This window comes from Hypanus sabinus, chromosome 27 (assembly GCF_030144855.1).
Source record: "Hypanus sabinus isolate sHypSab1 chromosome 27, sHypSab1.hap1, whole genome shotgun sequence".
NCBI lineage: Eukaryota > Metazoa > Chordata > Chondrichthyes > Myliobatiformes > Dasyatidae > Hypanus > Hypanus sabinus.
Genome location: NC_082732.1, coordinates 45,965,978 through 45,992,519, shown reverse-complemented (window position 1 = coordinate 45,992,519; position 26,542 = coordinate 45,965,978). Strand labels below are relative to the sequence as shown.

Sequence of the window (26,542 nt, the reverse complement as noted above, 5' to 3'; positions counted from 1 at the left end):
TCTTCTAATATTTACTTCTGTGTACTTGTAATGCTATTGTGACACTGTAATTTCCTTTGGGATTAATAAGGTATCTATCTACCTAATTATGTTTTAGACAGATGGAGCTCATCAGCTGCGGTTGGCAGCTCATCTAGAAGGAAAACTCTGATCTCAAATCTCCACTAAGTTGCAGCTGTACCCACTCATGAGGAAGGCTTCAGAAGTAAACCCTGCGGAAAAATCTGGAACTGGAGCTTCAAAGGCTGTGCTATGTGGAGTTCAATGCTGACTGACAATTTCTACAATGGCGCTGGTGCCAAACTGTATCAGTCTCTGATGTTCCATTGGACTCACCAGTTGCATGGACAGGAAGGGTCTGCAGCTTGCTCTCCACATCGTACTGCCCTGGCTTGCCTTTGACTTCCAGGGTCAACCCAGACCAACAGAGGCCGTCAATTATACTTTGGTGTGATGGATTAGCATGTCAAATTTTGGCAAGGCCTTAAAACCTTAGAGTTCACTGCTGCAGCCCTGTTCTCGAGTTCAGTAACAGTACTGATTGATGCTTTTGTTACAAACAAGCTGGTGGTTTAATCCTGAGTCAGTTGGAAGTGGTCATGATACAAAAGGCAGAAACCCCTTGCGAAAGAATTTTCCAGTTAGTTTTATTTAATGAGAACAGAATTATAAAGATGTACATAGTTATTAACGTGTAACTACTGTATGAGAGACTGATGAACCTGTACTTCTCGAGCACACTTAAACACTAACTGGATTTCTTCTCCACCTCTGAATTAATATTCTTTATGACAAAATATTCCCCCAATCTTTCTAGTAGATTTGGAGAACACCATGTCTTGATACAATCACACTTCTGATAAAAGCGATTGCTTCTGGTTTAACCATGCAATTAATGTAAATACATGTCAATGTAAATTAACATGTAATTTACATTCCAATCAGAGAACGGAGACAAAAACCCATGACACATGCCATTCTAGCATAAGTATGTACTGTATTAATTTTCTGACAGTCAAAACATGCAGATACTAGAAATTAAAATAAAAAGTGAAAATTCTGGAAACATTCAGCAGGTCGGGCAGCATTCGTGGAGGGAGAAACAATTAAAGTTTCAAGTTGAAGAGAGAGGGCAAATTTGTTCAGGTGGGGGCGAAAGATGTGGATCAAAGGGTGTGTCTATAGTTGTGATAATGGGCAGAAAACACACAGAACAGCAGGTGCGGCAGAATCTATAAAGGGAAATGAATAGTCTCAGGCTGAGATCCTTTGTCAGGACTGGGCAGATAAGGTTTACTTCACCCTTCTGGTTGGCTGATCATTTATGCCTCCCTTTTGCCTCTTCCTTCATTTAGTATATTCCAGCCAACTGGGCATGTCCCAGTGAACCAAACCATGCAACATCACCAGACCAGACTTTATGAAATGACCAACACAAGACACAGGCACAGAAGTATTGGCATTCATCATTCCAGTCTCTGTCACTGCAACTCAGCCACTTTCTCTCCCTCTCACTTCTGTGACTTGAAACATAAATTGCCTTTCCTTCCAACATGCTGCCAGATGTGCTGAGGTTTCCTTCCGTCCCTCTTTCAGTTCTGATGATGGTTCTCCACCCAAGACATCCCCCCCATCATCCCTCCATAGATGCTGCCTGACCCACTGAGTTCCTCCAGCTCTGGATTGCAACATCTGTAGAGTTGTTTTTTCCAGAAATTACTATTTTCATTTAAGTTCTTTCACTCTGTACCACTGATAAATCTAATAAAAGCAAAGATCTGCAGCTATCCACATGCAGAAAATCAATGCCACCCTGGGTCTTCACCATGATACGCTCCCTGAATACAAGCAAGTCCAAAATCAAGCCGAGGAGTTTGGTGAGCTGAGAACTCCTGAGACAACTGTTGTCAATGCACATCTTCATGGCTTTATTTTCATGGAATATTTAAATATAAAAACATCCTAGAATAGAAAATATGAGTAAAAATAGGATGAACATTTCACAGATTCAATGAAATAATTCTCATTGCCTTGTCTTTAACAGTCTCCTTTCCAAGTTGACCTAGTGGGTCAGATCACATTTCCTGATTATGGCTTCAGCAGAATCTTACATTCATGGTCAAAGGGTTCCCTTGTGACCAGAGCTCCATATTTAAACAGTGAATTAATCAGTTACCCTCTTCTTTCTGTCAACCACAAGTGTTTTCAACATGGTGCCATGTCTTTCAGACAACATTTAAGGTAAAATAGTCAAACTCAAATTAAAATGGTGCACAGAAGAGGATAGTCTTTTAAATAAAATATGTAACAATATTGCTGTAGGTAAATGGTGACCGGAAGAGTCTGTGTTGATATGAAGAGAATAAGTACTATTCACTATGGGAGCTGAAGAAACATTCAAGTGTATTTCATATTCCCACAATATATACAATTGAACATAAACCACAGGTGTTAGATAAGGGATTATATTACACTGTTTATAATATACATATTCAGTAAGGGGTTATACTGCAGCCTTGTGCACTTTTCCAGCATCTACAACTATTTAGAAGGACATTATCAGATTAATAAACCTGCTTCGTGTTATGTACAGTTCCGCTGCTCTCCTTGGTATCAGCTCACCCACTGAAGACACACAGCGGACAATCAAGCTATTGGGGACACTGAGGAGCAGCCAATACTAACCTCACACACGCGTATTCTACGAATACCGAGAAGAGTTATAACTGAAGATTGATAATAAACACAAACACGGCATCACAGGAAAGATCCAGTACAGAGGGTGTGTGGAGAAAAACAGAATCAATAAAAAAGTCGTCCTGTCATGTATCAAACAAAGATATGTATCCGCTCTCGAATGTTCTGACGGCAGATTGGACATGCTTTCAGGGCAACGCTGCACTCCAGGCAGGACCCATGGCCACACTGGAACACCAGTTTAATCTGATTATCAATACAGATTGGGCATATTATCCGTTCCTCCATCTGCCTGTATCGGGACTGAAGCTGTTCCAATAACTTCCTCTGGTCCGGCGGTTCACCGGTAGAGCCACTTTCAACCTCGGTGTTATCTGTAACAGAAGCCAGTCAGTTCTCTGTCACTGCCGATGCCGTAGCTGTAGCCTTTCCAGCTCAACATTTACATACATCAAACAGACTGCAAATAACAACTTCAGTGTTAGCCAAAGAACTTGGTGGACAGACAGAACAATGAAGCAAGTGTTTAATGAAGGTTGTGGCTGCCCACTGCTCTTATCTATCACACTGAACATGTAGGGCAGATCTCAGGATCTGGCAGCTTCAACCTATCTGTGCTTTACCAAGACTGAAAACCTTAATACTTGCCAGTAACAGAAAATATAGGTCAGTTAGCATAAAAGATAGCCTATTAAATTAGCTGCACATAATTTTCTTAACTTCTAACTGAATGAGACTTATAATAATCTATAAAACTGACTTTCCTGTTGACTCAGAATTACTGAGTGGCGTGGCTGTGGATTCAGTAATGCTTTACAGTGCCATTGATTAGGGTTCAATTCTTGCTGCCTCCTGTAAGAAGTTTCTATGTTGTGGGTTTCCTATGGGTGCTCTGGTGTCCCCCCACTTGCAGGTTAGGGTTATTAAGTTGGGGGTGTGCCATATTAGTGCTAGAAACATGGTGACACTTGTGGACTGCACCCAGCTCATCCTTGAACTGATATAAACGAGGCATTTTACTTCTGGTTTCGATATACACGTGACAAATAAAACTAATCTCTGAAAATCTCCTTGATATGAAATACCAGTTTAATACTTCCAAAATGTTTAAAACCCAGAATAATTAGGTAAAAACCTTACAGGTTACAGTGGAACGCCAATACTCCACATGGCTCTTCGAATCACACTTTAACAACAGCCCGTGATCACTTTTGCTCTTGTGAAAGTATCACTGGTGTCTCAGCCCATCTCTTTGGTGAACACCAAACAACTCACCTCATCTTGTTTGAATGGCAGGATTATGATATTAGATTATTTCTTCTTCAGTCCCTTACTCTTTCCAGCTATCCCCTCCCAGCTTCTAACTTCATCCCCCTCCCCCACCCACCTGTCCCCTCACCAAGCTTCTCTTTTTAGTCCTTCCCCTCCTCTCTCCACCTTGTTCTAGCATCTCCCCCCTTCTTTTCCAGGGGAAAGAAGGGTGAAGAAGCCAGAAGGGTCTCGGTGTGAAATGTCAGCTGTTTATTCCTCTCCATACCTGCTGAGTTCCTCCAGCATTTTGTGTGTGTTGCTCTGGATTTCCAGCACCTACAGAATCTTTTATGTGTATAAGGTGCTCTACTGATTCTGAATACTTTGCCTGCCTTACAGCTGTCACCCACCGGGCTTCACTTGTCACATTCTAACCTGTACTCTTTCCCCTCCTTGCACTTTCTTATTCTGGCATCTTCCCCCTTCCTTTCCAGTCCTGATGAAAGTTCTTGGCCAGAAACGATGACTGTTTACTCATTTCCATAGATGCTGCCTGACCTGCTGAGTCCCTCCAGTATTTTGTGTGTGTTGCTTTGGATTTCTAGCAACTGCAGAATCTTGTGTTTATGACAGGGGTGTTTAAGAGGATGTTAGATAAACACACACAAATGTACAGGAAATGGAGGGATGAGAATCCCGTACAAGCTCCATCAAGGTTAGCACCAAGATTGTGGGCTGACTGGCCTGATCCTGTGCTGTACCGTTCCATGTTCCACCACAAATCTGTTCTCAGAATATAGATTTAAGAATGTGGTTAATACATTACCATGTCTGATTTTCTTTGCTATAGACACTTGGCATTTGATACATTTCTTCATTCTTACAGAACACTCTGTAATTAAACAAATGTCAGGTATTAACATTTATAATACATCTTATAATTCTCATACATCTCAAAGTTAATTTATTATCAAGTTATGTAGGTAATCACATAATATCTTGACTATACATTAACAAAGACTGACCAATAACCAATAAGCAAATTAGGACAAATTGTGCAAGTAAAATAATGATCCTGTGTACATGAGTTGTAGAGTCCTTGAAAGTGAATCAATGGGTTGTGGAATGAGTTCAGAGTTGAGGTGGGTGAAGTGATCCATGAGAACTCAGGAGCCGAATTGTTGAGGGGTAGTAACTGTTCCCGAAGCTGGTGGTGTGGGAGCTGAGACTCCTGTCCCTCCTGCCCAATGGTAGTAGTGAGAAGAGGGCTGGGGCTGGATGATGGGGTCCCTGATGACGGATGCTGCTTTCCTGGGGCAGTGCTCCTTGTAGATGTGCTCAGTGGTGGGGAAGTACATACAAACATAAACTTGCATTCTGGTCTCAGTGAGACACACGTGTTTTAAAAAAAGCATAGTGAGAAACAGTTGAGTAAAAAACACTGCACAGAACGTGCTTCTTCAGAAATGGTTGAGTTTTAAAAAAAGGCAGAAAACAGGTTCATAAACAGTGAGTATGGGGTGATAATTATAAAAAAGAAAAGGCAGAAATGGCTGGCTACAATGGAAAGACAGTCACGTTCAACTGTACAAATGATAACTGGATAATGTATACTGAACAAAGTGAGCAGCATTCGAGAGCAAACAGAAAGCTGATGGGAAGCAAATGTCAGCGTTACCGGTGCAATAGATGGAACTGCATACAGTTTGCCTAGAAGTCTGACTGCTCCAACCAAACCATCCAAAATGAGCTTTGCTGATAGTGTGAAAGTAATGCAGGAACATTTAGAACTGAAAACAGTGTTGATTGGAGTACGCTTTAGCTTTCATAAATGAAATTAAAAGGTAAGAGAGTCCATTTCAGCATACGTGGTTGAATTGAAGAGATTGTCTGAGTATTGTCAGTTCAGTAATAGGCTTAATGACATACTGAGCGATTGTTTAGCTCATGGACTCTTACAAGAAAGCATTCAGAAATGGCTCTTAACTGACAGAACATAGAAATTTACACCACGTTACAGGCCCTTCGGCCCACAAGTTGTGCCTACTAAGTAACCTACACGAGAGACTGCCTAAGATTTCCCTAGCACATAATAGCCCTCTGTTTTTCTAAGTTCCATGTACCAATCAAAGAGGCTCTTAAAAGACCTGATTGTATCTGCTTCCACCATCACCGCCGGCAGTGCATTCCATGCACCCACCACTCTCTGTATGAAAAACTTACCCCGACATCCTCTCGGTACCTATTTCCAAGCACCTTAAACTATGTGCCCTCATGTTAGCCATTTCAGCCCTGAGAAAAAGCCTCTGGCTATCCACACGATCAATGCCCCTCATCATCTTATACACCTCTATCAGGTCACCTCTCATCCTCCGCTGCTCCAAAGAGAAAAGACCATAGGAGCAGAATTAGGACATCTGGCCCATCGAGTCTACTCTGCCATTCAATCATGGCTGATCTTGTTTCCTCTCCTCAACACCAGTTCTCAACCTTTTCCCCATAACCTTTGATGCCATATCCAATCAAGAACCTATCAATCTCTGCCTTAAGTACACCCAGCGACCTGGGCTTCACAGCTGCATGTGGCAACAAGTTCCACAAATTCACCATCCTTTGGCTAAAGAAATTTCTCCGCATCTCTGTTCTGAAAGGGCCCCTGAGGCTGTGCCCTCTTGTCTTAAGCTCCCCTACCATGGGAAACATTCTTTCCACATCTATTCTGTCTAGGCCTTTCAACAATCAAAAGGTTTCAATGTGATTCCCCTTCATCCTCTGAGTTCCAGCAAGTATATATCCACAGCCATCAAATGTTCCTTGTATGATAACCCTTTCATTCCTGGAATCATCCTTGTGAATCTCCTCTGGACCCTCTCCAATGCCAGCACATCTTTTCTAAGATGAGGGACCCAAAACTTCACAATACTCAAGGTGAGGCCTCACCAGTGCCTTATAAAACCTCAGCCAAGTACACTCAACCCATTTTCATAAGGTACGCCCTCCAATCCAGGCAACATCCTTGTAAATCTCCTCTGCACTCTCTCTATAGTATCCACATCCTTCCTGTAGTGAGGTGACCAGACCTGAACACAGTACTTTAAGTGAGCTCTGACTAAGGACTTATATAGCTATAACATTACCTCATGGCTCTTGAACTCAATCCTATGGTTGATGAATGCCAACACACCATACACCTTCTTAACAACTATCAACCTGCACAGCATCTTTGAATGTCCTATCGACACGGATCCCAAGATCTCTCAGATCCTCCACACTTCCAAGAGTCTTACCATTTATATTGTATTCTGTCTTCAAAGTAGACCTACCAAAATGAACCACTTCACACTTATCTGGGTTGAAGTCCATCTGCCACTTCTCAGCCCAGTTCTGCATCCTACTGATGTCCTGCTGTAACCTCTGACAACCCTCCAGACTATCCACAACACCCCCAACCTTTGCGTCATCAGCAAACTTACTAACTCACCCTTCTACTTCTTCATGCAGGTCATTTAGAAAAATCACAAAGAGGAGGGGTCCCAGAAAAGATCCCTGCGGAACACCACTGGTCACTGATCTCCCTGCAGAATACGAACCATCTATAACCACACTTTGCCTTCTGTGGGCAAGCCAATTCCGGATCCACACAGCAAGGTCTCATTGGATCCCATGCACCATTATTTTCTGAGTCAGCCTTACATGGGGAATCTTAACAAATGGCTTACTGAAATCTATATACACTCCATCCACTGCTCTACCTTCATCAATGTGTTTTGTTACATCCTCAAAGAATTCAATCAGGCTCATAAGGCACGACCTGCCCTTGACAAAGCCATGCTGACTATCTCTAGTCAGATTATGTCTCTCCAAATGGTCATAAATCCTGCCTCTCAGGATTTTCTCTAACAACTTGCCCGTCACTGAAGTCAGAATCAGTGGCTTATAATTTCCTAGGTTATCTCTATTCCCTTTCTTGACCAAGGGAGCAACATTTGCAACCCTCCAATCCTCTGGTACTTCTCCCGTCCCTATTGATGATGCAAAGATGATCGCAAGAGGCTCAGCAATCTCCTCCCTCACTTCCCACAAAAGCCTGGGGTATATCTTGTCCAGTCCCAGTGACTTTTAACTTAATATTTTTCAATAGCTCCAGTACCTCCTGTTTCTTAATGTCTATATGATCAAGTGTTTCAGTCTGCTGTAAGTCATCCCCAAAATTGCTAAGGTCCTTTTTCTTCAGTGAATACTGAAGCAAATTATTCATTAAGTACCTCCGCTACGTCCTCTGCCTCCATACCCACATTTCCAATATCGCACCTAATTGGTCCTATTCTCACACAGCTCATCCCCTTGCGCTTCACATATTTGTAGAATGCCTTGGGGTTTTCCTTAATACAGCTCACCAAGCCTTCTCATGGCCCCTTCTGGTTCTCCTAATTTCACTCTTAAGCTCCTTCCTAGCAAGCTTGTAATTTTCTAGAGCTCTAAAAGTACCTAGTTTCTTGAACCTTTCATAAGCTTTTCTTTTCTAAACTAGATTTTCTACATACTTTGTACACCATGGTTCTTTAACTATACCATCCTTTCCCTTCCTCAATGGAACACAACAATGTGAAAACTAACAATAGACAAGCAATATGTCTTACAGCAAAAGTGAATGGAAGATTAATTCAAATGAGAGTGGTAGCTGTGTGGAACGAGCTTCCAGTAGAAGTGGTAGAGGCAGGTTCGGTATTGTCATTTAAAGTAAAATTGGATAGGTATATGGACAGGAAAGGAATGGAGGGTTATGGGCTGAGTCCAGGTAGGTGGGACTAGGTGAGAGTAAGTGTTCGGCATGGACTAGAAGGGCCAGATGGCCTGTTTCTGTGCTGTAATTGTTATATGTTTATGGTTATATGGAATTGGACACTGGTTCAGCTGTTTCAGTCATCCCACAAAATGAGTTTCAATGGCATTTCGAAGATGCTGAACTGAAGCCAGCAGATATCCAACTAAGAACTTATACTGGGGAAAAGATAACTCTGGCAGGAATGGGACCTGTAAAAATGAAATACAACCAACAAGCCACATGTGGCAAGTATGAGGGGTGATTGATAAGTTTGTGGCCTAAGGAAGGAGGAGTCAATTTTAGAAAACCTAGCACATTTATTTTTCAACATAGTCCCCTTCTACATTTACACACTTAGTCCAGAGGTCGTGAAGCATACAGATCTTGGACCTCCAGAAAGTGTTCACAGCAAGAATGATTGATAAGTTTGTGGCCTAAGATCGAAGGAGATAAATTATACAGCTCTCGTTACATATACATGCAGGTCAACTCTTTGAGTGAAATTATGCAGAAAGTTTGAAGTTAATAACTCATCAGGGGTGATTGATAAGTTCGTGGCCTAGGAGATGTGTTAGGAGGGGACCATGTTGAAAAATAAATGTGCTAGGTTTTCTAAAACTGACTCCTACCCTAGGCCATGAACTTATCAATCACCCTTCATATGTGGTAAAAACTTGTAGGCCAGCATGTTGGGCTGTGAATAGCTGAGCAACTTGATTGGAGATCCATCCATCCTTTGCATGCCACATCCCCTGCAATAAAGTCAACTGAAAGTGAATTTTAAAAGGCACTGGATGATGCTACAGCTATGTTCAAGGATGGCATTGGAGCACTCAAGCATATCAAGAGTAAATTAGTGTTAAATGAGCGAAGTCCGTGGGCAACGCCAGTTGTCCTACTAGCTAAGGTTAATGGGTCTGTCAGGATCTGTGGTGATCTTAAGGTCACCATTAACCCAGTACTGAAAGGAGATCAATACCCTCTACCCAGGATAGAGGATATCTTTGCAAACCTTTCTGGAGGAAAACACTTCTGCAAAGTGGACTTAGCTGACACCTACCTACAGATTATGATGGAAGAAGAGTCCAAAGTGTTTCCCACCATAAACACTCACAAAGGGATTTATCACTATAATAGGCTTATATTTGGAGTAGCATCTGCACCTGCACTCTGGCAGAAAGCTATGGACCAGGTGGTGCAAGACCGCCCAGGCACTATTACCTGGATGACATCATTGGATGACAAGGAACGTCTCCAAAATCTCAAGACAGTGTTAAAAAGATAAGAAGATTATGGGCTCATAGCACAACACAGTAAGTGTGAATTCTTAAGCAAAGCATCACTTGTGTTCCACCAACAGCAGCATGAATACAGAGATGGGCTCTGTTTCTTGAAGATACAATTTCCAGATTGAATTCAAGAGGATGACTGGTCACTTTTATGCTGATGAATTGTTCTGTTTACAATTGGAAAAAGAAATACCTGAAAAATTTACAAAAGAGGACATTCCTCTTTACACATTCTTCATAAAGAAAATTGAAAGTCTCCCTATTATGGCAGAGATGCTCCAAAAGGAAACCAGAAAAAACCCCACAATGTCTCAGTTCTACATGGTAACTCAAAATGGCTGGAATGTGCAATAGAATTTCCAGTTTCCCCATTTTTACTAGTGTGGGGATGAACTTGCCCTTGAAAGAGGTTTCCATATGTGGGGATTGAGAGCAGTTGCATTATCCAAGCTGAGAGCTAGAGAGTTGGAGGGGCTACATGCTGGGCATCTAGGCATGGTCAAAACATTGGCTTGAAGCTTTGTCTGGTGGTCTGGCATAGATCAGCAGATTGAGCAGCTTGCCATGGACTGTTCAGGATGCCAACACATCCAGAAGATGCCAAAAGCATCTGGGAAAAGAAAGAAGAAAGGAGTAAATGGTGTCCAGACCTGTCAGAACCATTTCCTTAAGCCCTAGAGCCAGCTCCTACAAGCAACCTGAGAGGAGGCCCCAGAACATGAGACTTTCCCAGACACAAGCTCCCCCTGCGAAGCAAAGTGCACCCTACCCACTTGTCTGGAAAGACGTTAGCCCACAAGAGTAAGATATCCTCCACAACAATTAAATCTAAAGGCCTGAATAAAACAATTTAAAATTCCCAATGCCGTGAATGTGCGCAGTATATAGCAGTTGTATTACATATTCTTTGATTACACACTCTTTCTGTGTTTCAATAATTCATTATGGTTACAGGTACAATGTTAGACTCACATTCCGACTCCCTTGTTTTTCTTTCAATAAGTTTTCTGTTTTGGAGTTACAAAACAGAAGATAAATGAAACTGTGTACTGTACCTGTACACACGACAACTGACAGGAGAGTCAGTGTACTGTACCTGTATAGACAACAGTGTACTGACAGGAGAGACAGTGTACTGACAGGAGAGACAGTGTACTGCACCTGTACACATGACAGTGTACTGACAGGAGAGACAGTGTACTGTACCTGTACACATGACAGTGCAGTGTACTGACAGGAGAGACTGTGTACTGTACCTGTATATACAACAGTGTACTGACAGGAGAGACTGTGTACTGTACCTGTATATACAACAGTGTACTGATAGGAGAGACTATGTACTGACAAGAGAAACAGTGTACTGACAGGAGAGACTGTGTACTGTATCTGTACACATGACCATGTACTGACAGGAGAGACTGTGTACTGTATCTGTACACACGACAGTGTACTGACAGGAGAGACTGTGTACTCTATCTGTACACACGACAGTGTACTGACAAGAGAGACTGTGTACTGTATCTGTACACATGACCGTGTACTGACAGGAGAGACTGTGTACTGAACCTGTACATATGACAGTGTACTGACAGGAGAGACTGTGTACTGTATCTGTACATATGACAGTGTACTGACAGGAGAGACTGTGTACTGTATCTGTACACACGACAGTGTACTGACAAGAGAGACTGTGTACTGTATCTGTACACATGACCGTGTACTGACAGGAGAGACTGTGTACTGAACCTGTACATATGACAGTGTACTGACAGGAGAGACTGTGTACTGTATCTATACACATGACAGTGTACTGACAGGAGAGACTGTGTACTGTACTGTACCTTCACACACGACAGAGTGTTGGCAGGGAACAAAGAGGACCAGGAACGATAACTCTGAACACACAAAGCACTCGGCAGGCTCAGCAGTCACCGGTAGTAATAGATTCGTCATGGTGTTTGGAGTCGTGTGGACTCGACGTAGAGCTGTTGATCCAGTTGGTGATCCCCTGTAATAAACAATGTCAAAAAGATTATGATGACAAAAGTAACCCTTCAGTTGTACCTCTTCCCACATACGTTCATCAGGTGGCTGCTGACTTTTAGTTGCGACTGTTTTTTCACAAAGTAAATTTATTATAAATTCACACCCCTACAGTTCAGCCTGGATGGAACACTCCACTATCTGTCTCTAGGATTCATGGATAGGTATTTTAGCAAGCCCCAAGAGCAGGTTAACTTGGATATTCTTTTCCCGTCCTGTCCTCCTCAGTATTAGATGAGCAAACATGCTAATATGCAGCGAGAGATGAGGAGTAGCACTCTGTGAATGGGGGCAGTTGTGTCTGAGTAGACACAGACATCAACCCACTAAACGTGATGACCCATAAGGAAACTGGAAGAAAGTCACTGTAGGCAGTACTAGGTCGCCTGGCTGATGATTCAGCTGAGAGAAGGTTCGAGTGGACAACAACTTTTAAACTCAGTATGCCTTCATTGGATGAGGCAGAGTACAAGAGCTGGAACAACATGGTTGGATGTTGGTGAGACGCCATCTGGAGTAGCGTGTGCAGTTTTGGTCACCATACTGAACAATGGGAAGTGATTAAGTTGGAGATGGTGCAAAGGGAATTCACAGTTTTGTCACAGGGACTGGAGGGCTCGAGGTACAAGCAGAGAATGGATAGGCTGGGACTGTTTTCCCTGGAGCGAAGGAGGCTGAGGGGAAGGCTCAATTAATGGTAGGTGTCCATGGCATAAAAAAAGGCTGGGAACTCCTGTTATAGATGTTAACAAAATCAGAGGCTGGATTAGATGGAATTATCTTTCGATATCAAATGCACATGAAAACATAGTGAATTATGTCATTCTGTGTCAATGAGCAACACAGTCCAAGGTTGTGCTGGGAGACACCCACAAGTGCCATGCTTCTGGCACCAGATTAGCATGCCCTCACCCGTATGTCTTTGGAAAGGAGGAGGAAACTGGAGCATCTAGTGGAAACCCATGCGGTCATGGAGAGAACATGCAAATTCCTTAAAACGGTGGGAATCAAACCAGATTGCTGGCGCTGTAACATGACACACTAGTCGTGAGACCACCTGTAACGCGTCATGCTATCCGTAAAGCTACCTGTAATGTGTCACGCTATCCACAAAGCCAGCTGTAATGTGTCACACTATCCGCTAGGCTACCTGTAAAGATTCACGCTAGCCGAGAGGCTACCTACAATGTGTCACACTATCCGCTAGGCTATCTGTAAAGACTCACACTAGCCGCTAGGCTATCTGTAGAGCATCATGATATCCGCTACACTACCTGTACAGACTTACATCAGGCACTAGGCTATTTATAGAGTGTCGCACTATCCACTACGCTACCTGTACAGACTTACATCAGGCACTAGGCTATTTGTAGAGTGTCGCACTATCCACTACACTACCTGTACAGACTTACATCAGGCACTAGGCTATTTGTAGAGTGTCACACTATCCACTACGCTACCTGTACAGACTTACATCAGGCACTAGGCTATTTGTAGAGTGCTATGCTAGCCGTGAGGCTACCTGTAATGCATCACACTAGCCACCAGGCTACCTGTAACGTGTCATGCTAGCCATTAGGCTACCTATAATGCGTCACACTAGCCACTAGGTTACCTGTAACGTGTTAGCCAGCAGGCTACCTGTAATGTGGAAGTACAAAGAGGGACAGTTTTCCACACAGAATGTGGTGGGTAGATGTAAGCTAATTTACAGTTTAAACCCCAGTGCTGTTTTTCAGAAATGGAGTGTGGTAAAGTTGGGATTTTTTTTAAAAACTAGATTTATAGAAATTACAACTTTGCAATTACAGCTCTAAAATAAATTCTAAATATCAATCAAAAAAGGGAGGGCAGAGTTTTAACCAATTTATGCTACATTGCAGGGTTAATTATGGTGTAAAATTCATGATTCATTGCAAACTCAGACTGGGCGCAAGTTGGTGAGAAGTCCCCACCCTCCCTTCTCAAATCTTTACCCTCTCGGGTGGTTGTGAGGAGGCTAATGCCTCATGTATCTTTTAATATCTGCTAAGCACAACCAAGACCACAACAACCACGTGATAATATTGCTAGCTTACCTGAATTTTTCTGCAAAACTTTTGATTATCTGTATAGTCCTGCTATCTGTGATCAGATCTAGAGGTGTCTTGCCCTTGTGGTTTGTGTAGTTAGTATCTGCTCCTTCCTGGGCGAGGAAACAAGCAATGGCAGTGCCCACAGTCAGGTCAGTAGATCCCAGTAACCCAGAGGCTTGTAACTGAAGAGCAAAAACCAAGAAATAAGATATAATATGCTGTCAAGTTACCAAGGAGGCAAACAGCACTTGGCAATATTACTTACAATGAGGATTCCAGCAACTAAACAACTGCTTTATAAAATTAACTACTCCGCACTGATTAACAGAAACCAGCCTCCCCTGACAGGCTACACTTCTTGCTGCCTCAGCAAAGCTGCCAAAATAATGAAAGTCCCCATCCACTCTGGACATTCTCTCCCCTCCTAAGTGGAAGATAAAAAAACCTGAAAGCACTTACCCCTGGGTTCAAGGTCAGCTTCAATCCCCGTATTATAAAGCTGATACAATGGACTCTTGACCTTACTATCTAACTCGCGAGCTTGCAGTTTCTCTGCAGCTCTTACACTTTATTCTTCATTCTGTTATTGATCAGGTTCAGATGTGTACATCAAAATATCATGAAAAGTGTTTTAAACACAAGAGAGTCTGCAGGTGCTGGAAATCCCCAGTAACACACACAAAATACTGGAGGAACTCAGCATCTATGGAGAGGAATAAACAATCAACGTTTTGGGTCGACACCCTTCTTCAGGAGTCCTGCCTGAACTGCTGAGCTCCCATAGCATTTGAGTGTGTTCCGTTTGTTATGTTTCACCTTGTTCTACCTCAATCACTGTGTAATGATTTGATCTGTACAGCCAGTGTACAAGATATGTTTTTCCCCTGTATTTTGGTACACGGGACAATAATAAACCAATTCCAATACTGGAAACTTTCAGTCATATCTGTAAAAGTTAAGCAATATTCTCACTACATGATCACTGTTAATGACAGGGAATAAACCTCTGAACTGAAAATTAACAAGCTCAAACATTCAACCTTTTCTTCGCATGGTAATTGTTGTTGAGGATTTTAAAAGAATGTCTAATTTAAAAAGTGATTTAACATTTTCCCACTCAGTGTGTGGAGACTGATTACCCACTCACTGTGTTGTCAGTCCTTCAGTCCTGCCTGCTGCCTCATTCAGTCACTACATTAGCAAGACGAGCAGCACCAGAGGAACTCAGCAGGTTGGGCCACTTCTATGGAGGAAAATGATCAGTCGAGATCCTTCAATCGGACTGTTATTTGCTCCCCACAGATGCTGCCTGGCCAATGAATTCCTCCAGCATGCTGTTTACATTAACAGCTCACACCTCCAATAAACTCTGTGGCATTGAACAAGTTGAGCCTCAGGGCTTTGGTGTGTTAAACTTACAGCAAATATGGTGAGTTGCTTAGTTGCTGCCAGAGCCAGCCGATGTAGCCAGTGGTAATTACAGATCACTGCAGATCATATGTCCTGCCTAGGCAAGTGTTATACAGTAAGTCCTCCTTATCCGCAAAGGATTGGTCCCGGGACCCCTCGCGGATACCAAAAAATGCGGATGCTCAAGTCCCTTATTCAACCTGTCTCAATGAGGTGGATCTTAGGACCCAGCGGAACCCCAGACCTTATTTAACTTGTCTCAGTGCGGTGGACATTAGGGCCCCGGCAGCAGACCTCTGAATCTGCAGTGTTTCTGTTAACAAAAATAATCACGATCACGATTGAAAATAAAGTGGAAATAATAAAGCGATCGGAAAGAGGTGAAACACCATCGATCATTTGAAAAGCGTTAGGCTACAGTCGGTCAACGATCGGAACAATTTTAAAGGATAAAGTGAGAAAGGCCCTGCCCTGATGAAAGCTACAATAGGACCCACAACACCAGGTTCAGGAACAATTAGATAGATAGATACTTTATTCATCCTCAAGGGGAAATTCAACATTTTTCCAGTGTCCCATACACTTATTGTAGCAAAACTAATTACATACAGTATTTAACTCAGTATAAATATGATATGCATCTAAAATCACCCTCCCAAAAAGCATTAATAAATAGCTTTTAAAAAGTTCTTAAATAGTTTACTAAAGTGCATTGAGTGGTAACTTAAGCTTCAGGTTCAGGTTCAGGAACAGTTATTACCCCTCAACCATCAGGCTCTTGAACCACAGGGGATAACTGCATTGGCCCCATCACTGCCCCACAATCAACAGAATCACTTTCAAGGACTCTTCATCTCATGTTCTTGATCTTTATTTCTGATTTACTTATTATTACTATTTCTCTCTCTTTTGTGCTTGCAGTCTGTCATTTACACATTGTTTGCCTGTCCTGTTGGGTGTGGTCTTTCATTGATTCTATTGTGTTTCTTGTATTTACTGTGATTGCTCGCAAGAAAATGAATCTCAGGGTTGCATATATTGACATATATGTACTTTGATAATAAATTTATTCAAACTTTCTAAAGGCAGAGGAGAAATAAGAGGAAAACTCGATGACAAATTCAAAGTTCAAAGTAAATTTATTGCCAAAGTACATATATGTCACCATTGACAACCCTAAGATCCATTTTCTTATGGGCATACTCAGATTATCCAGTTCTAATTTCCCCAACGAAACAAAATAAATCCTGAAAATATTTGAACTTGAGTAGTAAACCCCAAAAACAATTGCATCTTCATAGTGATGGACTGGTGACTTCACAAAACAATGCTGCTATTAATTTATACCAAACACAAAATATAACTCCATTACAGATGGTCTCAGGCCCGGCTGTGAAAGGAAGATTGTGCAAGGAGCTAGCAACTCCATCCAACAAAAATCCAGAACTGCAGAAGTGCCAACAAAAGCTCCAAATACCTCATCACCTGGGAGAGGCTGGATCATCGAAGATGGGCTACACTTGGGGACAATTTGAAAGACTGGCCCAGGACAGAGGACCTTGGTGAGCTGCTGTCAGTGGCCTTTGCCCTAGTAGGGCTGATGGGATTAAGAAAGAGAAGAAACACACAATATGCCTTCACTCACAAACAGGACGATGAAAATGAATTATTGCATCTGAGATATAATAACCATAGGAAAGGCATCAAATATGTCCACAGTATGGACGTGGAACTTACGTTTGCTAACAAGGAGCTGGTGTCGCTCTCCCTGGCAGCCAAGCGATTTGCCAGCTGCTGACGACCCAGTGCCACATGCAAGGCAGTGTCTCCATCTTCATCCTCTGCGTTTACGTTGCAGCCTTCAGCAACCAGAAGCTGTATGATACCAGTGTGACCCTGCGTAACCGACAGTTGCAAAGGTGTCTGGTTCCGGTTGTTCCGAATATTAATCTCACATCGCCCCTAGGTACAGGAAACAATGAGTTAGACTTTCAGTGCACAGAATCTGTTGCAATGTTCAGCTTCTATCTGCCTTCAAGGACATAAGTACAATAAGTTGCCAGAAAAGGGCTAGTAACATCATGAAGGATCCCACACACCCACACTGCTCATGGACTGTCTTTCCCACTCCCATCAGGATGAGGCTATGTAACAACCACACCAGGACCAGCAGACTCCGAAAAAGCTACTTTCCCCAAGCAGTAAGGCTGATCAACACCTCCACTCACTAACCCACCCCTCCACACCCTCAACCATCATTACTTTATAATTTCCTGTCAGTCACCTTATGTACCGACATTCCTGTGCCTGGCGTTGCTTAGGGACAATCAATATGTGTATATAACCTATCTTATGGATTTCAATTTATTGTGTTTTTATATTATTATTGTGTTCTTTATCTGATTATGTGTTTTTTGTGCTGCTTCAGATCCAGAGTTACAATTATTTTGTTCTCCTTTATACTTGTGTACTGAAAATGACATTAAACAGTTTTGAATCCTGAATTTTCTACGGAAATATACTGTTTGTTTGTTTTCCATGTCGTAACAAATTTGAGCAGGATGCGGATACATATTTATTTTGGAAATAATTCGGAAGGTGTGTGGCTCAGGTGGATGGGTTGAGTTGAGTTGTTCTCTGATCTGGGCAATTTTTTGTCACCATATGAGGAGACATCATCACTGCACTGCTGATTGTAGCATGTCTTCCGAATGTTTGACCATTATGTACTTTTTAATCAGCTGATTGGACGTCACATCAGAAACTCAATTGTGATGTGGGGAGGAAATCTCCACTGATTGGCTGTCTGAAAAACCTTGTACATTGTGGTCAGGAATTCTGGCAGCATCAGCTCATAAATAGGATCGAGATCGGTGTGTTTATTTACAGAACTGTTCACATAAAATCATACTTCTAGGAATTCTCTTGGGTTAGATGTCGGAACTCCCCTGTGAGGCTCCCTGGAGTGCCCAGTGCTGAAGTGGGCTCAGCACCAGAGGCTTGTATCTGAGGGAGCAGGTGCAGCATCAAGCAGCATTCTCAGTCCAAATCATATACAGAAACCATTAATAACTGAGTTATTGCTACATCTGAAAATAAAACACTACATTGCTGCAGCCTTCAATTAACATTCAGCGAGCAACTATTATCAGAAGAAATAATCCAATATGACAAATATATTCCTCAAAAGAATTTTTGAGAAAGTGAAGATTTAGACAACAACATGAGGCAACATATGGAAAGTAGCCAGTACCTTGAATAATCTTCAACCATTAATGGTGTTCTACCACTTTCCTAACACAGTGGTTCAAGTGAGCGGGCCTACCCGCTGCTCCCTTTCTTGAACAAAGCAACATCCTTCTCCCCAGTGAAGACAGATGTATAATACTCATTTAATACATTTACTTCCATAAAGTCAGCCCATTGTTCTTTTAATGACTCCCTCCACTTTACCTGGGACAGACCCACTCTCATCCCATTGAAACCTGTCTTCCTCCAAATGATTAGTTTTCATTTAGATTGCTCTTTCCCCATTTTCATGCTAATTTAAAACATGATGTTATAGTCACAATATCTAAATGTTACCCTGACGAAATTCAGAGCACCTGACACCATCACCTTCCACCTACCGATCCTTAGATCCAGCAATAAATTCAAAGCATTTACCGAAGCATTCAGGCTCTCACGACCAGGTTATGTAACAGTTTCTTCCCCCAAGCCATCAGACTCCTCAATACCCAAAGCCTGGATTGACACCAACTTACTGCCTTCTACTGTGCCTATTGTCTTGTTTATTATTTATTGCACTGTTTTGTGCACTTTATACAGTCCTGGGTAGGTCTGTAGTCTAGTGTAGTTTTTTTCTGTGCTGCTTTTACATAGTTCAGTGTAGTTTTTGCACTGTTTTATGTAGCACCATGGTCCTGTAAAACATTGTCTCGTTTTTACTGTGTACTGTACCAGCAGTTATGATCGAAATGACAATAAAATTGACTTGACTTGATCTCCTTCCTTTCTTGTTGGAGCAGAAACACACAACACACTGCTCCAGAAAACGATCCTAGGCACAAATTTCACCTCATGGCCTCAAACAGTATTACCATCCCAGTTTAAAGTCCCCATTACGTTTTGCAGCTCTTGTGGTTGCCATGGATATTTTGCCTTCCATGTGATTTCCAGCATTGCTGGGGACTTATACAATGTATTCAATGGATGTGAGAGAGGGAAAAGGAGATGGGGAATGGTGAAGTAGTGGGGGTAAGCCATTACTGGAAATTCCAGAAATCGATGTTCGTGCCATCAGGTTGGAGGCTATCCAGATGGAATATAAGGTGTTGTTCCTCCAACCTGAGTGTGGCCTCATCGTGACAGTAGAGGAGGCCAAGGATGGGCATATTGGAATGGGAATGGGAAGTGGAAATAAAATAGGTGGCCACTGGGAGATCCTGCTTTCTCTGGGTAGCCTCCAACCTGAAGGCATAAACATCGATTTCTCGAACTTCTGGTAATCCCCACCTTCACCATTCCCCATCCCCTTTCCCCTCTCTCCCTTTATCTCCTTGCCTGCCCATCACCTCCCTTTCCTTTTTTCTATGGCCTTCTGTCCTCTCCTATTAGATTCCCACTTCTCCAGCCCTGTATCTCTTTTACCAATCAACTTCCTAGTTCTTAATTCACCCCTCTCCCTCAGTTTCTCCCTCCCCTCCCCACCTTTTAACTCTACTCATCTTTTATGCTTCAGACCCACCAAAGGGTCTCAGCCCAAAACATCAACCATACTCTCTTCCATTGATGCTGCCTGGCCTGCTGAGTTCCTCCAGCATTTTGTGTGTGTTGCTTGGATTTCCAGCATCTGCAGATTTTCTCTTGTTTACAACAGCATTCCAAACCAAACTGAGTCCACAGACCTGCTTCCGATCCTGACACTACGTCTTTCCTGTCTATCTGGTCTGGCATTTAAATTGCCCATGCACTGGGTTGCCCCCAGCTCTCGGATCCAGGCCTTGGCCTGTACTCCACCTTTCCAAATCGGCGCGGTGCTTAATTGGATCAAACCTCACTCCCAGCTTAGGTGGATGGGCTCCGAAACAATTCTGCTTCAACTTACCTCCACTTCGCTCACTCTCTGAAGTTCCAACTTCTCTAACTCTCTCCAACATCTCCTGGAACATGCCTTGACCTCCTTTGACTTCATCTCCCACCAGCATGCCTCGGCCTCAGACCAGCATTGCTGTCACTCGCCTCTCCATTGTTTATGGTGTTCACTTAACACATTTTCCCATATAAAAAGTGTTATTAATGGAGTAGTTAGTCTCTGTTCTATGTTCAATGTGACTCCCTGGTACCTTCCTCTCTCTTCAGCACTTTAATACACTCTTTAAACAAGTGTTTTCTTTCCTTCCTTCCTTCCTTCCATATCCTTCGTAGCTGCACAGGTTTACAGTCAAGACAAGAGGAGAGCAGGACCATCAGAAGTGGAATTCTGACGTGTTCAACACATTAGGTAGAGGAATGAGAGATGAGGATTTGTGTAGAACAGGTAGATATGAATGAGGATATTAAAACAGGGCCTGAGAGAGGTATGAGTGCCCTTAAGTTGTACGGTTACAGTGTTACTGGGAGCAAATTCAACCATTGGCAATGAAGGAATGGTGAAACGTCTCCAACTCAGAACTGGGTGACTGATGGGAAAGTTCCCATGTAGTTGCTGACCTTCATCATGTGCTGGAAGCCAAAGGAGTGGTGGCATTAACAGCTGGTTGTGGTACGAAAGCACAGCAGTTATCACATTGCTTATCAGCGCTGGTTGTCACTGCTTAGGGTTCGACTCCTGTCTATAAGGAGTTTAGATGTCCTCCCTGTGACTGCTGGCTTTTTTCCAGGCAATCCAGTTTCCTTCTACATTTCAAAGATGTACAGTTTGGGTTACTGAGATGCAGGTTTGCTACGTTCCCCAGTCACCTTGCTTCCCATGCCACTGAACCTTGACCCCGATCTGCCAAGGATTGCATGGTGGTTAAACAAAGTCACACAAAGGTGTTCTCCATTAAGGGAATAACCCTTCTCCGATAACATCATACTCGAGTGATTGGACCACCACACTACATGCTATGTTGGTGCCAGAAGTGTGGTGACAATTGTGGGCTGCCCCCAGTACATTGTAAATGATGCATTTGATGTACATATGACAAATAAAGCTGGTCTTTTCTCTAAAGGTCAGATAGGTAATTTTTCTGCACTTTACCAAGAGCACACACCCGGGTCATGGTCTGAGGACAGTGAAGGAGTGAATTTTTGGGTACTGGGTGAGTACATTACGCAAAAAATTATATTGAACCCAAGGTTTTCCTCTCTCTTGGAAAGGGAAGTCAGAGGTGACTTCAACAGACCTCTAAATTGGGGAGCTTTTCGACAGAGGCAATGGGGACCTCTGTTTCCATGGGACATTGTTATAAGCTGGTCACCAGGAACTCAGAAAGGGAATCGAAGAGAATCATCATTGCTCATCGGTGAAATTGAGTGATCGATATGCACTGGCTGAGGCAGACATTAGTGTCCATCCATGGGAAGGCAGAGAGGGCTATGGAGAAGGGAGTGTAGGATTAGGACTAATGTGATTTTGGTGAGAAAGCGGAATGGATTGGCACATGGCAGGACTGAAACATCTTCTGAAATGACTGAATAGTCCACTGCATTGTATTTACGTAATTCTTTATATTTATAAACACACGATATTCTGCGATGTTGGAGATCTAGAGTAACACATGGAATGCTTGAGGGACTCAGCAGGTTAGGTAGCATCTCTGGGGTAGGATGAACAGTCAATGTTTCAGGTCAAACACTGATCACATGCACATGATTGCAATTTGCAAAAATAAACAGCAGCTCAAGAACATTTAATTACTTTCACAATATGTGATGTCTAATTAGCACAGTATTAATGCAGACCCCAAGGGTTCTACTTACAACACTAGTAACCATTCCTACAGACAGGTCTCAATACCCTCTGGTTTCAATAATGGTATTCACAGACACCCATTCCTACACAGATCCTAACACTCTCTGGTGACAATAATGGTATTCACAGACAGACAATCCAAGGTGGGGCTCATTTCCTAATATTACTTCAGAGTTAAAATCAAAGTAAAATTTATTATCAATCTGCATCTATGTTTTACATACTACCTTGAGATTCATATTCTTGTAGGCATTTACAGGAAAATAAAGAAATACAATAGAATTTATTAAAAACTATATGTAAATAAAGACAGACAAATAACATTAACTAGCAGAGGTGAACTGCAAACACTCTGAGTATTAAATTATATATATTATGCATGTTTTGAATACTTAGGTTATTTATTATGTTGTTTTGTACGCCACCACCAAATTCCTACCTCTTTAATCAGCACTTCTGCGACGTCTTTGTGGTTGTTAAGGGCAGCGAGATGAAGAGCTGCAAAACCATCCTCTTTCTTGACGTCCACCAGCTGTCGGGCTCGGGCCAGAATCTGCTCGGTGGCTCTAACAGAATGGTGGAGAAACATGGAATAAATGGGCATATATGTTCTTATGAAAGGAAAAGCAAAGGAGAAATGAAAATATTTCCTGCATTGTATTTATGGGTGGAAGACTCAGTTTGTAGTGTCAAGATTGAAAGGGAAATGCAGTAGAAACTTACACACCACAAAAAAATTTACAAGGATTTGCAGGGATTTGATCTGAGTTATAGGGAAAGGTTGAATAGGTTAGAACTTTATTCCCTGGAGTGTAGGAGAATGAGGAGATATACAAAATTATGAAAATATTAATAGGGTAAATTCAAGCAGGCTGAGGTTGTGGAAGACTAGAACCAGAGGTCATAGGTTAAGGGTGAAAGGTGAATATTTAAGGGAAACATGAGGGAACTTCTTCACTCAGAGGCTGGTGAGAGTGTGGAATGAGCTGCCAGCGAAAGTGGTGAATGTGGATTCAATTGGAATATTTAAGGGAAGTTTTGATAAGTATATGTATGGGAGGGGTATGGAGGTTTATGATCCAGGTGTAGTAGGTCAATGAAACTAGGGAGTACAATAATTTGGCATAGACTAGATGGGCTGAAGGGCCTGTTTCCACGCTGTAGTGTTCTCTGACTCCATGACTAAATTTACAATAAATCCTCTGTTTAGAAGATGAATGATAGACAGATTACTTTATTCAATGTTTTAGACAAAAGATTTGAAAGTCCCTGATACTCCTGTTTGGAAATCTGTACTTTGAGAAGAAACCTGAAGCTGTAATCCCTCTTTGCTTATAGGCTCAGGCCTGGTATTTGTTCTAAATTGCAAGTATTAGTGTGAGGAGCTGGCAAATAGTAATCTTCAATAGGTTCTTACAATTTATTGCCTTTTAAGGCTGCATGGTGCAGTAAGTTGAAACCACGGTTATTCTGATGTGTGAAGTCGATGTTGGGCACCTCAGTCAGGATGGTAACGATGTCTCTATAATCTTTAGCAATTCCGTCATGCAAAGGAGTGTCTCCATATGAATCCTGGAAAGATAACAGCAGAAGATGTGAAGAGAGATGAACAACATTTTCCTCAGTGAATTCCTCGGACAAACTTTCACCTCCCTTTCATCGGAGTTGAGAGAGGTGGGACTGCGCAGGCGTGTGACGTCGGGCAGTGAAGTGCGGGAGACTTAAAAGGAACACAGCCCGATATAGCGGGCAGCGTCGTTGCGGGCAGTGGAGTGAGCCAGCAGTGGAGTGGAGACCTAAGGGCTTTGGCTCAACGGGCTTCGGCGGAACCGGGTGAGGTGAGGAAGACCGGAGCTGCAGAGCTCTCACAGCTAGTTGCTTGGTAAGTATTGGTAAGTAGTCCTGCTTCCTTTTACACTTATAACTTTAAAAGTATTGTTAGTGTGATAGTTAGCTGTATTGGGGCAAAGGGTTCTTGCATAACTAATACTAGTACATTAAATTAACTATATAGCATGGAGCAGGTGATGTGTTACTGCTGCGAGATGTGGGAACCGGTAGACCCCATTGAGGGACACGGCGACTACATTTGCAGCAAGTGTTTGTTGCTCGAGAAACTCCAGCTTCATATTGATGAGCTGCAGTCCGAGCTCCAGACAGTGCGACACATCAGGGAGGGGGAAAGTTACCTGGACTCTGTGTACCAGGAGATAGCCACACCTAATAGATTAACTAATATAGATTGCAGTCAAGCACAGGATGGTGTGGCTATGAGTGAGGAAAGTAGGGGAATCCAGGAGGCAGGGCTGGAGGAGATGCAGGCCTTGTTCTTGTCCAACAGATTCGAGGCTTTAACTCCCTGTGAGGGCAGGAGCGGGGACTGTGGGGAGGATGAGCAACCTACCCATAGCACCATGGAGTGGGGGGCCATTCCGGAGGGGGGAGTCAATAGAAATGTTGTAGTAATAGGGGACAGTATCGTCAGGGGGATAGATAGGGTTCTCTGCAACCGAGAGCGAGAGTCCTGAAGGCTATGTTGCCTGCCTGGTGCCAGGGTTAGGGACATCTCTTCTGGGCTGGAGAGAAACTTGCAGTGGGAGGGTGAGGATCCAGTTGTCTTAGTATACGTCGGTACTAATGACATAGATAGGACAAGGAAGAAGGTTCTGTTACAGGAATATGAGCAGCTTGGGGTCAAATTAAAAAACAGAACCTCAAGGGTAACAATCTCTGGATTATTACCTGAGCCACGAGCAAATTTGGCTAGGTTAAATAAAATTAGGGAGTTAAACGCGTGGCTCAAAGACTGGTGTGGGAGAAGTGGGCTTTGCTTCTTGGGACACTGGCACCAGTACTGGGACAGGAGAGAACTGTTCCAGAGGGATGGGCTTCACCTGAACCGGGCTGGGGTTAGTGTCCTGGCGAATCATATAACTAGGGCTGCAGAGAGGTCTTTAAACTAACTAGTGGGGGGGAGGATTCTAGAGAGCAAATAATTAAAAAGACAATGGAGAAGGTAATGGATGTAGGTAAAAGTGGAGGAATAAAAAGACAGAGTGTGTCAGGAGGGGAAAGAATGTACGGAGATAAGTGTAAAGTTGTACAAAAGGAAAAGGTAGGGAATAAGTGTCAAACATATTTGAAAGTCCTTTATTTGAATGCACGTAGTATTAGGAATAAAATTGATGAGTTGACGGTACAAATAATTACGTATGGTTATGATATTGTGGCAATTACGGAAACATGGCTGCAGGGTGACCAGGACTGGGAATTAAACATACAAGGGTATTCGACAATTAGGAGAGACAGGCATGAAGGAAAAGGAGGTGGGGTGGCTATGTTAATAAAGCAAGAAATCATTGCAATAAAGCGAAATGATATTGGCTCAAAGGATCACGATAACGAAACAATTTGGGTAGAAATAAGAAATAGTAAAGGGAAAAAAGCAGTGGTGGGAGTAGTCTATAGGCCTCCAAACAGCTGTAACTCAGTTGGTCGGAGCATAAATCAGGAAATAGTTGGGGCTTGTAATAAGGGAACAGCTATAATTATGGGGGATTTTAACTTTCATATTGACTGGACTAATCAAGTCGGACATGGCAGCCTTGAAGAAGAGTTTATTGAATGTATTCGGGATGGGTTCCTTGAACAATACGTTACTGAGCCGACAAGGGGGCAAGCAGTCTTAGATCTGGTCCTGTGTAATGAGACAGGACTAATAAAAAATGTCCTAGTAAAGGATCCCCTTGGAATGAGTGACCATAACATGGTCGAATTCCATATTCAATTAGAGGATGAGAGGGTTGGATCTCAAACAAGCATACTGAGCTTAAATAAAGGAGACTATGATGGTATGAGAGCGGAATTGCTTAAGATGGATTGGGAAAATAGATTAAAGGGTAGATCGGTACTTGATCAGTGGTGTATATTTAAGGAGTTATTTTACAACTATCAAGAAAAATATATTCCACTGAAGAAGAAAGGGTGTAAAAGA

The 26,542-nt window shown here is 42.6% G+C and overlaps 1 protein-coding gene across 5 annotated transcripts in view; it reads right to left on the bottom strand.

Annotated features, from left to right (window-relative positions):
* Nucleotides 1-977: 977 nt before the first annotated feature.
* mib2 (MIB E3 ubiquitin protein ligase 2) overlaps nucleotides 978-26,542 on the bottom strand; it is a 249,551-nt gene continuing 223,986 nt past the window's right edge. For all 5 annotated transcript variants that reach the window (XM_059952408.1, XM_059952405.1, XM_059952403.1 and 2 more), the window contains 7 exons: nucleotides 23,966-24,120; nucleotides 22,988-23,114; nucleotides 17,328-17,552; nucleotides 14,184-14,362; nucleotides 11,904-12,070; nucleotides 4,775-4,840; nucleotides 978-3,071 (listed from right to left, as the gene is read on the bottom strand). In XM_059952408.1, coding sequence (XP_059808391.1) covers nucleotides 2,830-3,071; nucleotides 4,775-4,840; nucleotides 11,904-12,070; nucleotides 14,184-14,362; nucleotides 17,328-17,552; nucleotides 22,988-23,114; nucleotides 23,966-24,120 — 1,161 coding nt within the window. In that variant the 3' untranslated portion in view covers nucleotides 978-2,829. The remainder of the gene's footprint in view (nucleotides 3,072-4,774; nucleotides 4,841-11,903; nucleotides 12,071-14,183; nucleotides 14,363-17,327; nucleotides 17,553-22,987; nucleotides 23,115-23,965; nucleotides 24,121-26,542) is intronic.